Genomic DNA, 13,623 nt, shown 5'->3' with positions numbered 1-13,623 from the left:
ATTCATATTAAATAAAAGTGACATTACATTAGTAAAGGTTGATTGGTCTACAATTAAGCATCCTGACCTGATTTGGTTTGTGCTGGAGTAGAGGGGGAATTGGGGCCCTATCTTGACTCAAGCTGTGTAACAGACACAAGGCTTTGACTAATCAAATTGCAATGCATAATGTAGACTCTCAGTGTGGGCCTTTTTACTGTGCTGGAAGTCAAAAACGATAACCTCGAGTGGATGTATCATCTGCACGGAGGATAATGCAGATGAAACTGCTACACTGCTGTGTGTCTGTGGTCCATTGTCCTCTAGGTAAAATACAGTAGTGCTGGGTTGAATGCTGTAATATATTATTCTATATGAAGACGTATGGCTGTATCGATAAAATGACAGCATCCTAACTGTACCCTGTCATTGACTAATGGATTTTGCAATTATAATGTGGTTAGCAGTGGCATTCCTTTTCACCCCTGCAACACTCAGGAGGATATTGTGTAGTGCAGCTCAAGGACCTCTGAATGTCCCCCTTATTTCTGCTTTAAGAGAATCCTTGGCCTTAAATCAATCCTCCTGCCCACTCAATTTGCCCCAGATTTGCTTGCTTGTCAATTTGCAATGCCAAATTGAGTTCAGCTGAACTGCGACCTTGCATTGCTTGTGTGGCTATGTCATCCACTCCCTTCCACAGAGGTCTGTGAATGTGTTTCCTCCAATCATGTTGCGAAAAGCCAATTACCGCTCACCATAAACGTGAATGAAGTTGTCAGTGCCATGCTAGATCATGAGAGTGGATGGCTGGACTGCTGCTGCTGCTGCTGCTGCTGCTGGTTGGGTCAGGAAATGCTAAACCAACGCCATTTACAGGAGACAACACAGCTTAACCTGTCTCTCACTGTAGCACTGCTTGGCCCGTTTGCTGTCATTTTGATCCAATTACTCTGCCCTTACATTATCTCAGGTCATCTGTGCTGCAGAGTAAGAAACTTTGAGCAAGGTCAGTACAGAGATAAGCACAGACAAAAAAAGCGTAGAGAGTGGCGCAGAAACAATGTGGCGCTTTTATCTTTCTATGGGGGCAGGGTCATCCTGCAGAAAACTCCAGCGATGATACGAATGATAACACCAATGTCAGGGGAGATGAGTCAGAATGGTCCTATTGCTCTGTCACAGGATGACAGTCTTTATAAGTCTACAGAGTGTTGGACTAATGTTCGAAATTCTACAGTGTACAATAAAGGACCAGTCCGGATCAGTATTCCTTACGTTTCTGCATGTTGTAGTGGTTTAGATTTCCCCCCCCACACTTTTATTTCCAGCAAGTTCAACTACTGTAACGTTCGTTGAACAGGTCACACCAAAAAAGCTCATTCAGAATGCAGCTGCTACAGTCAACTCAGAGATGTGTCATAGAATTACTGCTGAGCATGACACTGAGTATCCAGGTTTATCTGCGTTGCCCATCAGGCCCATCTTTTTATTAACTTTTACATATCATGCAGGAATCTTCAACCATCTCTAATATAATGCAGCTTCCTATCTAACTCATTTGTGGAATGTATTTATTTGCACAGCATACCTTTTATGAGACCTTAATTATTTTAAATGCTCAGTGCAGTGATTATTGTTAACCTTCTCCAGTTACGAATTCGAAATCTAAGATTTTGAGACAAAAACACTATAAGCATGAATAGAGAACATCCTTCTGCATAGGATTCAGTGGAGAATTTTAACCACATGATGAGGGCTGTGCCTTTAATATGAGCACACACTTAAACAAGGGCTTTTCATTATGACTGAGGACAGAGGCAGATTACAGTTTGAGACGAGGGAAGGAAGACTTCGCACACACAGAGAAATATTCAAATTTTGAGCAAGACAGGCGAGAACTCGATGACCCTATCACGAGTCATAATTATTTAGAGAAAGACTAATAATATTCTGCAAAAACATTCTGATCTATTACTGTCTCTAAGGTTTTACCTCTGCTTCTCGCTTATCTTAAAAAATATCTCTTGATGTGTAGGATGCAGAGGTGTTAATGCATAGGCTTGAGCAGAGGTGTGGTGTAGGTTTTTTTTCAGCTGTTATATCGCCTGTGCCAGATGCAGCAGCAGTGCTATTGACGTCATTAGACGGAACATAAAAGCAACGACAACCAGTAACATTAACATCAGTAAGCGGAGATATCAGGGCAGGTGGCAATACAACAGAGTAATCATGTGGTTTTAGCTGTGCACCCATGTGGAATAGGCCTACACATGGGAGAGAAGCTGCTCTAACTCTAGCACTGTGTCCATCAGTCTTAGTATTCATCACTGTCAGTCTCTCACTCTTCCACTCAACAGTCAGTCACACAGCACAAACACAAGCATACAGAGATAAAATGTGCAATGTGTACATACACATATATAAAAAGTAAATAAATGCACAGTGGAACTTAACCTTGGAGTAATAGATCTTGCCCATCAAATGTATGTGCTAGACAGGTTGGTCTCACAAATGTGAAATGAGTGTGATTTCTTAACATACAAATGATGTATTTGAACGGAAAGTAAAAGAAATACATTTCCCCACCATGAAAGGATTATGTAGAGGAAGGTTGTTTTTTTTTATATACTGTATATCTGAAAGAAACCTGGGTGTATAGAAAAAGCAGAGATTGTCCCAAGAGAAAATAGCATTGGTTGTTTTAAGTAAATGGATAAAAACTGCTGTATGTTTGCATTTAACTGAGAAACAACCTATAATATGAATTATGACACATCTGTCAGAAGCAAAGTCAAAAGTAGTGTGACATTCAGAGCCACTAAACTCGGTTGGGGTCAGCTGATCAATTTCCCATTTCCTATCAACAGGCAACAATGTGGTTAACCAAGTAGTCCAACATTTACCATAGCGGTGACAGATGAAGGAAAACATTTCTAACCTTTCTGCCGTAGGGGCGTCAGATCAGAAAACACAAATATGCGTGTGAAGATGAGAAATAAACATTTTTGACATTTAGTTTAGGAGACTTGTTGGAGCAACAAAAAATACAATCAAATACATATGCTAGCGTATAAAGTTTTCACACTTAACTGATCTCATGACTTTATTAAAGATTCAGTTCACTCACTTACTTTTTGTGGTTTCTAGCCATGTAGATGTTTTACTTTTTTAGATATCTGTCTCTGGGTTGTCCCAGAGCTTTCCAGTTTAAACAGGAACTTTTTCTTCTGTAGAATGAAGTTTGAAAACTGCTGACATTTAGGTCTGTGGATTATCTAGAACAACGGACACTCTTACTGGTAAAACATGTCCCTAGTTAAATTTCTGTTTACCTCTATTGTATTGGAGTGATGGTAGAAATCTCAGAGACAAATAACATGAGCAAATAAAACCAAAACTATCTGCATGACTTAATACCACTGGAGGAGGAGAGTGAAAAGACATTTGACATGTACACTACTATTATAGTTCAATCGCACGTGCTCTTCGGACTAACCTATAATGTTTGGCAGTACATTATAAACATATACACATCGTCACATAATTCTGTCATGGTGGAGGGATGTCTACATTTTCTGTTAGAATACGTAATCTGCCTTTTAGACTTCTCATTTTATTAACTTTTGTGAGACTGTTATGTGGTACACTCTACAGCAAAAAACATGCAACTGTAGCCCAGCATGCATTTGTGTATACAGGAGAAAAGAAGGGATAAAGTGAGGGGAAAATGTATACACTTACCCAAACACTTACTTATTGTGATATTAAATACATATAGGTGCATATTCTGAGCCAACTTAGATGACAGTTGCTGCTTTTTATTCTCTTGTGTGATCATATCGCCAGTAACATTGGAAAACTCATTAAGGTTAACAGTAAAACTGTCGGGTCGCAGCTGCAAGAGAGCCGATGTTTTCCCAAAAGTTTTAGGGTTAACATGTACTTTTTCTTTTTCTTTTTTTCCCTCAGCATGCCACTCAAACCATTCACCATTCAAACGGCAGCCACAAGCACGAGCCACTAGATTAAGTGAGCGAGCCCTCAAAACATTTGGCCTTGTTTTATCAACGGAGAGAATTTGCCTGAGCAAAGACACTAAAAGAAAAGACAATCGGTACAAATAATGTGTTGTGTCGTTTCACCAGCCAAAGCATTCTTGATGTCGGCTATATCACCAAACTAATCTGTAGGGTAGATGAACACAAAAGCAAATAACCTTATACAGCTTGTATCCATTTCTTACAGTTATGGTTAGGGCTCAGTGTACCATTAGAGAAGTTTCTGATTATTTATAGAATTGATCTAAAAAACAATTATAATATGAGTTCCTTCATTTTTATTATGGCTTCCTACTACACATCAGTACAATGATCTACCCATACTTCCCTAACCCTGTACAGAACTCAACATAGCCCTTATGAACTGTACAGTGTCATCACTTTCCATCACCAGCACCATTCGTGCAACTCAGAGTGAGTCCTAGAACCTTGTATGTCTTCAGAAATGTTCACAACAAGCATGTTTGGAGCGGTGTAATTAAACTCTGCAGCACTCCCTCCTTGGATTTACTTGCTTTGAACAAGTGCAATGCCATTTGAACTTGTCTGAGTAAGGGACCTGAAATTGCAGGTCATAGCCCCACTTATAAGATAACTCTGGTGCAGAAGTAAGAGAGTAATCCAAAGCAACTACAGAAAATAACACGGGGGAAAAAGACAGATGTTGACAATGTGATATCCAACAGCTCTTTATGCTTTGGAAGACAGCATAACAAAGTAGTCTGGACAGATTTCTTTTTGGAGTCTCAGCTGCAGCAGAGAAGGTTAGTCTTGACAAAGAGTCCAGATCATCAGATCATCATCCTAAACGAAGGTTACAAGGAGAAGCACTAGATTCGGCTGTGCTTTTCCAACAAAATGTCTAATCTGGTATGATGACAGCTCAAAACTCTACTTACTTGCTGTTTATAACGCCATATGACTTTTTTTTTTGCTGTTGGGAAGACTGTGAACCAAAACAAGCAGAGAAAAGTGAACTCGGGAGTTATAGCTGCATTTGGAGCAAGGTGAAGGAAACAAGAGAAAAGAAAAGACAGCATGAACTCTGAGACACAGGACAGTGAGAGAAAGCTGCGAGAGGAGCAGCAGTGTTCACATCAAGCACGACACAGCCCACACTTAAACTTACACACACATATCCATATGAGTGCACAACCTCTCTGCCACTCTCTCAGACACAAACACAACCCTCAAATGGCTGATAGGCCTACAACTTCTCTGTGTAAGGTCTGTGTTCCTGTATATGTGGGTATCGCCTGTAGTTTTATTTACTGATACTGATGTAAGTAGAAGCAGGCCAGGAGTAACCTAGCAGCCATGCCAAGCGCCAATGTGAAGATTTTCTATAAGCAGAAATCCATTCTTTCTGAATGTCTAACAGCGGAAGAAGGCAGACATTTATGTGATTCTTTATGGTTAAACTGCATTCGACACATTCCACAGCAATGACATCGAGTCTGAGCTTTGATATATGACCATTGATTAGCGTTAGCACTGTCACTGAGTGGTAAGCTTTCACTATGAGTGAGTTAGTGAGCTCAGGACACACATCCTGCAATTACAGAGATGAGCCTGGTGTTAGTCAGATGAACGAGGCTGAGCCACGGCAGCTACGCATGTGTCTGACTGTGTGAAGTTGTGATCGCTGCAAGTGACATGTTACCTGGCTATGACAAACAGCACACAACTGACACCCAAGTAAGCCAGCAGAATATACATCCAGATATCGGGCGAGAGGGGGTTGAGGAAGGAGAAGACCCCAGGGTTGGTCCCGTTTGGCTTGCGGTAAAGTATACTTATACCCAGCGTCATGAAGGGCTTGGAGAAGTCAATAACCTTCTCACGCACGTACGTGATGGCGAGGGGAGCCACTGCCAGATCAGCTCTCTGTCAACAGCAAACATAAAAGAGAAGACAGACAGGCCATAAGTCACAGTCACAGGAAGCATTTAGAGGCAATCAAATTAAGAAAACAGGGTCTTTACACTACAAAGTCTGTCCCAAGGCACTTAGCAAGAAATTTAAAGCCCTCTTTCACTTTCCACCCGTCAACTATCCTCCCGCTACTAAACTCAACTTTCTCTCTCTCTCTCGAGCCTAAATCAAAGCATTCATTTATTTTCTTTACCTACTTTCTCGTTTTGTTAGAATGGCTGGTAGCTGTAGCATAGTCCTATCCTTAATGTGAGGTACTGAAATTATATAACATTCCCTGACTGCATACGCACATCCTAGCTGCTGTACCATGACTAAAACCACGCAACAATACGCAACATGGTTGGTGTGTTTTCCCTTTAGTCCTCAATGGTATAATTGCTCAGCAAGCTCTTAGTGATATACTGGCAACTTCACCAAAAACCCTAAAAAATAAAACTGACATTTTAGTAAGGGCTTTTATCCCAGAAAGGACAAACACTGACGTTAAGGACTGTCCTGCTTATTGTCTTTTAATATCTCTAACAGCAACTGGAAACGGTTTTAAACAGAGTTTGAAATATCTTTTTGGGGTAAGACTAAATGGGATCCATAGTTGCAAACTGTTGGTTAGAACACTCTCTTACAGCTTCCAGGTCTGTGTTTCGGTTGTTTTCAAGCAGACTGAAAATAACTAATGCATCTGTGGCATTTAAAGGCCTGAAGATACTTCTGACATTGACACTGTGAGCAGTTAATGAGGGTTGAAGATGTATTGAAGCAATCAACGTGTTGTCTTTGGTGTCAGTGTAATATCGTTGCAATTCTGGGGACCTATAATCCTTTTCCACTGCAAGACATTAACAACCCACAACCAATAACACGAGACTTAAAAAAACTTGTGAGGCTTTGTGACTAAATTCTTCATTGCATTTCCACTGTATTTCACAAACAGGGCATTTTGGATATACACCAGAAAAAGGCAAAAGCTGGACCAACTACATCATTTGTATGCATTGTTAGGCATTAAGGTAAGTAGTTACGTGTCAGACAACAATGTAAGAATTGGTGCTATTATTGCTATTATTGTTTTTACACATTTACATAAACATGAGACACAATTGTATGCGCCAAGAACTCTGCTGGAGGTCTGCCAGTCTGCAGCTTAAAATAAAATCCAGTGCCTTACACCACTTTTGTTTTTATTTCAATTTTTCAGTTTAATTTCTACCCACTGATGCAATACCAACGTTTTGTTCCGATTAAGTGAGTTATTTATAATGTGGCATATTATTTGGCCAACACAGGAGTCGTGCTTATATATGAGTTGTGTGCTTTAGAGATATAGAAAAGGCAAGTAGAGGACCTGCTCAGGAAAGTCATCTTTCCATATCTGGGGTGAAAACCATGTGCTGCTGACAGTTAATAAATCTCAGACTGCATTGTGACTATAAATGCTAAACATCCACAGCAAGGTCAAGTGGTTCATTTATCACAGATATATCCTTTTTGTCTTATGAAGGTTGCCATATATCACTCGAGGATTGACTGAGCTCACGGCTCACAGCTGTGATACATGAAAGTTCTTGCTGATATAAGGCATCTCTGAATATATCCAAACTACCAACCCTACACAGTGTAAATACATCAGGATGTGTTTACTCCACTTGAACGTTAGACGGACCAAAGATCATTTTGCTAAATTCGTTTGACAGGATGTTTCCAACTTGTTTAGCTCACTTCAGCATTTCTTCTTCAACTGAACTTCTTCTCTGTGAGTTCACACTCCCCAGTCTTCTGAGGGCCTGTCTGCTGCAGTCACAATCTGTCTAAGTCAAGCTGAACCCTACACAGTAAGTGGGGCAAACCCACGCTGAACATCATCTCGCAGGGGATAAGGCCTTTCACCCGTGAAAAGACCAGACTATCTGTCACAACAGTCACTCACTGCACTGATCAAGAGCAGAGGCCGAAGACAAGTGTGGAGGAATTATGGGAGACTTGACCCCTCGTGGGTGCTGCTTCTAATGAGGTCAGATATTGACTATTGGCCGTGTAGCGCCTGATATTTTTCTGCCCATGCAGTTTATCCTAACTGGGACTTTGTTGGGTGTAATGATTTACACTGTGAGCAGATTGTATTTGCTTGTGTGTGTGTGTGTGTGTTTTAATAAGCTCTGTAGGGAAAACAAGTCACAACAGAATCTATGCTCTCCTCGCATCACTGTGCTCTCAAATAATGGTAGTTCTTTCTTTTTCTTTCCCTCTTAGTGTGACTCAGTGTAATACTTCTCCTAGATTTTCTCGGTCATTTCCAACCAAACATTTATGTAGTAATTGATGTTGATATGACAGTTTACACTAATATTGAAACAAGTCTTGCAACGAGCACTAATGTTAAATGAAAAAAATGGAAGCACATGTAACATATTTTACAACAGAATATACTAGTTAAAGGACGAAAATTAAGAAAAACGCCCATTATAACATCCCAAGGTGAAGTCTGCTCGCAATGTACAGTATAATATTTTTTGGGCTTCTTCTGTTATGTATACTGTGCATCTATTTTGGTAGTTTTTGCTGTGACACTTCCTGCATTCCCTGCACATCAATCAAGCTTATCCTATCTTTTATTTGAATTGCTTGTTTTGTCCGACCAGCAGTCCAAAACCCAAAGCTGTGTTTGGCAATTTGCTTAATAAATTACTAACCCTAACCCTATTATTAAGTTATTAATCCCATTAATTTGTTTGTCACTCAACTAATAGATTAATTAAGAATAATCTTATTTTGTGGACAGAAGAAGGGCATTTGTTCATCAGTTGTAGCAGGAAAGTTTGGATGGATTTAGACCGTCATGTAACCGTTTCTTTGAAGTTATTAGTTTTAGTATTTGACCAATAAATGCTGTAATAGATACAAAACATAATTTTTTAAACCCTAAACAGTTGCTTTCATTGTCAGTTTATCATTTTTACTTGCTGTCACTTGAGATCTGGAAAGACTACAATATTACACAAAAAAGTCAGATGGGCCAAGAACACAACAGCTCGGAGGATCAGACAGATTGTAAACAGTTAACTTGCTTAGAGGAGAAAAGGTTACTCTAAAAAGCTATCACAGTTTACATTCCTGCTTCAGCTTTGACCTACTGTAGTTCCACAAAAACACATGTCCCAACTCCATTCTACATATTAATTGTATACATTATACTTCACTTATCTTTAAACTGACTGAGCCTATGTACCAGCTACATCTTTTCCTTTTGTCCAGAGAGGGAAAGAGGGGTGGAGGGATATCTGCAATCTACAGAGAGATACTGAAGGGCAGGATGTGGAAATAGGCACATGTCATGCCTTTGGATACAGTGCTACTTTGCCTCGTTTCCTTGCAGTGATAGTATCTACAGAGTACCCGAACACAGCCTCAAAGGCCAACAGGGAATAAGGTACCGAGGTCATTTACAGAGTTCTTGAGGGATGGATAGCTTTACATTTTACTGAACTGATAACTGCTGTTAATATTTACAATAGAGTAAGTTAGCTGTACAGCAAGTGGTCCTATTAGCTGACAAAAGCTTTGGGTAACCAAAACCAAAACTGTATTCCCTATCATCAAAATGGCCTCTGTCTGTCGGGGAGGCTGTGTTCGGTCCCTGTCCCACCGCAGTGTTTACTCACTGGGAGCTGGAACCAGTCTGCACAGAGCCTGCATGACACAGTGGAGGGTGTAACGAACAGTCAGTGCTACTGGCTACTGTAAACGTCAATAAACTTCTGCATCAAGTCCCTCCCTATCTTTGCGTTTTAATAGCACTTTGATGGGAAAATCGAATCAAAAAATGTATATTAAAAGCTTTAAAAATTATAAGAAGAATTAATCAGTTATTTGTTGTTTGAATTAATCATTACAATGAACATATGATGAAGTGATAGTATTGACATTTTTCCATTCCATTATAATACAGAAGGGGCCGGTAAAACTCTGATCTGCTGGCCTGTAGATGATCTACTAGTACATAAATTAAGTTAATACGGCATAAGTATGTATGTGATGTAAGTATGTGAGTTAAGTTACATAATTTAATTTGCATACTTAAGTCACGTGATTAACTAACTTATGTACGTAACTTACATAAGTACCATTCCTATTTTAACCCAAACCATGATCTTTTCCTCAACTTAACCAAGTATCCATCCATCTTCAACTGCTTATCCGGGGTTGGATCGCGCGCGCAGCAGCTCCAGCAGAGGACCCAAACCTCCCTTTCGTGGTCTACATTAATCAGCTCTGACTGGGTGATACTGACCATGCCAGTGTGGAGATATAATCTCTCCACCTACTTCCCAAGGCGTCCTCCCAGCTGGACTTGCCTTGAAAACACCTCCCTAGGCAGGTGCCCAGGGAGCATCCTTAACAGATACCCGGACCACCTCAACTGGCTCCTTTTGACGTGAAGGAGCAGCGACTCTACTCCGGGTTCCTCACGGATAACTTGGCTTCTCACCCTATCTCAAAGGGAGAAGGCAACAACCCTCCTGAGAAAACCCTTTTCGGCCGCTTGTACCCGCGATACAGTTCTTTCGATCGTGACCCAGCCTTCATGACCACAGATGAGGGTAGGAACAAAAATTGACCGGTAGATCGAGAACTTTGCCTCCTGGTCAGCTGTCTTTTCGTCACAAAGGTGCGGTAGAGCTCCCCTGCTGCTCCGATTCTCCGGCCAGTCTTCCGCTCCATTGTCCCCTCACTCGTGAATAAGACCCGAGGTACTTGAACTCCCTTACTCAGGCTAAAGACTCATTCCCTACCCGGAGTGAGCACTCCATCAGTATCCTGCTGAAAACCATGGCCTCAGATTAAGAGGTGCTTATCCTCACCCCAGTCGCTTTACACTGGGCTGTGAACCGAACCAGTGAGTGCTGAAGGTCACAGGACCACATCATCTGCAAAATGCAGCAACGAGATCCCAAGCCCACTGAAGCGCAACCCCTCTCCACCCCGACTGTGCCTCAAAATCCTGTCCTTTAATATAACAAACCGGAGTGGTGACAAAGTGCAGCCCTGGAGTAGGCCAACCACCACCTGGAACGAGTCCGACTTACTGCCAAGAATCAATAGCTCTCACTTTGAATGTACAGGGATTGGAAGGGATCACCACCCCATACTAGACAACAAATAATATTTCACTGAGACTGTGTTGAAGTCTCCCAGCAGGATTATGGAGTCCCCTACTGAAGCCCAATACAGGAGTCCATTCAGGGTCTCCAAGAAGGCCAAATACTGCAAACTGCATGTGGCAGCACACCAAACCTCTGCAGTTCCTCCCATGGGTCATGGGCCCATAGTATGCAGAAGGCAGTGTCACATTGCTTCTTTGGGCTGTGCCCAGTTGGGTGGCTGTACCAGCCACCAGGCACTCGCAGACAAGCCCTCCTTCTGGGTCTGGCTGCAGAAGGGGGCCCTGGGCCTTCTCCAGAGAGGGTTGTACCTCCTCTTTCTCGATTTGATCCTTTAGAACCTTTCTTAGTCTGGCCCCTCCCCTGACACCACTTTGCTATGGGAGACTCTACCAGGTTCATAGGGACACCCAAACCTCTCCACCAGGATAAGATGATAGTTCATGGAGAGGCCAAGTACCTGACCAAGTAGTTTCACGTTAACATGTGTTTATTATTGTTACCGTGACGACAAAGTTCCAGTACACCTGTGATTACGTCAGATATTAATGTTGATGATTATTATTTATTTTACTGTTTAACTAATCAATTTATTTTTTGTAGTATTTCATATTTTTTATTGTTGTATTATCTTTTATTATTTATCTTGTTTTATCTTAACTATCCATATGTTATTTTTCTAAAATTGTTTTGTTTTTGTTTATGGTTGTTTTTGTGTATTATATATATATATCTCTGTGAATCATGTGCCATATGACAACAATAAAAAGGGAACTTTAGATTGCCATTGCCAGTTCAACTTCACAAATGAAATCAAAATAGTTTTCTTATTTTTTACGTAGCTGTATCACCACAATTTGCAATTTATTGTAATGTTTTGCAGCTGTAAGCAGCTCTTTCATATATTCTCTGTATTATGGGACGACATCAACAGTACACTGAGAAATCAAGTGGTTTTTTGACTGCTATCTAAACTTTTCTAAATGCACATACTACATAAAATCCACCTAGGTATGTTATAGGGAACTGGGGCACAGTTTCAGTTTTACCATGCAATGATTGTTTGGATTTGTTATACTGACATTTCATTTATGCTTACTTTTAGTTTTACCTCCAAATAAAGTGGTTTAGATAATCTGGAGAAACTGGTGTTTCCAACCTGTCACCTCATCATCATCTGACGACTGGCTCTTCCCAAATTTTAGCAATTAACTTTGGGTGTACAATGTTATCACAACTATAAGAACCATTGGTCTGAACTATGAAAATAAGACCCAAGTTTAATAAATCAGAATCCTCTAAGAACAGGTGTATGTTTACATCTGTTTGCTGGGATCACATTCATGCACTCTTTAATAATGATGTTTAAGACTCACATGGTCCATTAGCTCCTTCACCATGCCATTCCACTGGCCCGTGTTCTCATCCTGGGTGCCGTATTTCCCATCTTCCACCAGGCGAACCTCGTAAAGGAAGCCAAGGATGTTGGCCAGCTCTCTCAGCAGGTCTATGCAGTAGCCCTCAAAGCGGTCATTCCCATACAGCGGCTTGTCAGACTTCTTGAACATCACATATGGCTCTTCCTGTCAGGTAAAATAGTGGAAGAGGGATGAGTCTCTGCAGCGCTTGGCATCTTTTACCTACTGATAAGGCCTATCTGACAGGGTGCCTGATTGTGTGAGATAGGTGTTTGAGCCATGCGAGCTCAAACACACTGGCTGGGCTAGTGATGCATGTGTAAAGCTGCTGTGTTTGTGTGTGCGTGCCTGCCAGCAGTCCCAGTCTTGTGATGTGAGGTTGGTTGGGTGCAAAGTGAGGCATGACCATAATAAGAGATAATCCCCAATATCAATGACTCTGTGCTCCTCTCAGGCTCGGCAGGCTGGCTTTGGGCCGGGGCCCAGCTTTCAGGAAACCACATGCTTTTTCAGTAAGATAAGAGATGCTGATAGATGGACACAAAAGGAGAGACGACCATCAGTTGACACATCAGCTCTGTTCACACAAACAGCTGGGGAGATTACTAACTCCTTCTTATTGCTTCTCTTCTCCCTCTCACCTTCCAAACAACTCCTCTACCATGTCCTTCTCCTCTCTTTCCTCCATTCTTCATTTCGTTTCCTCCTCCTCCTCCTGCTTCCTCCCCTTTATACCTCTGCTTTACGTACCATCTGTCTTTGTTAGCCTTAGACGCTCGTTCTCACTGCACGTTGCTCATTTCTATGACTCTGTTGTCTCTCGCAGACAAATAAATCAAAAACTATATTGTCAGGCAGGTGTTGTTTATAATATAACTGTGCCATGACATAAAAAACATTTAATATTGCTAAAAGCTTTGACGTATTCTACTGGCTAGAGTTTTAGCAGTATGTAGGCTGTAAGATATTTGCGTGAGGGGGGTAGAAAACACTTTCAGTGTGTGTGTACACTTTCACTAATAGTATATAGCATAATGATTTCACCACATAGTAATATGAGGATAGAAATGT

General features: G+C 41.1%; 1 protein-coding gene across 6 annotated transcripts in view; it reads right to left on the bottom strand.

The window, feature by feature from the left end:
* grik2 (glutamate receptor, ionotropic, kainate 2) overlaps positions 1-13,623 on the bottom strand; it is a 296,366-nt gene that overhangs the window by 76,151 nt on the left and 206,592 nt on the right. For all 6 annotated transcript variants that reach the window (XM_038712327.1, XM_038712330.1, XM_038712325.1 and 3 more), the window contains 2 exons: positions 12,511-12,717; positions 5,704-5,927 (listed from right to left, as the gene is read on the bottom strand). In XM_038712327.1, coding sequence (XP_038568255.1) covers positions 5,704-5,927; positions 12,511-12,717 — 431 coding nt within the window. The remainder of the gene's footprint in view (positions 1-5,703; positions 5,928-12,510; positions 12,718-13,623) is intronic.

Source organism: Micropterus salmoides, unplaced genomic scaffold (assembly GCF_014851395.1).
Source record: "Micropterus salmoides isolate LMB-PRFRI ecotype aquatic unplaced genomic scaffold, ASM1485139v1 Ms_hic_scaffold_11, whole genome shotgun sequence".
Taxonomy (NCBI): domain Eukaryota; kingdom Metazoa; phylum Chordata; class Actinopteri; order Centrarchiformes; family Centrarchidae; genus Micropterus; species Micropterus salmoides.
This window is presented reverse-complemented; position numbering and strand designations above follow the sequence as displayed.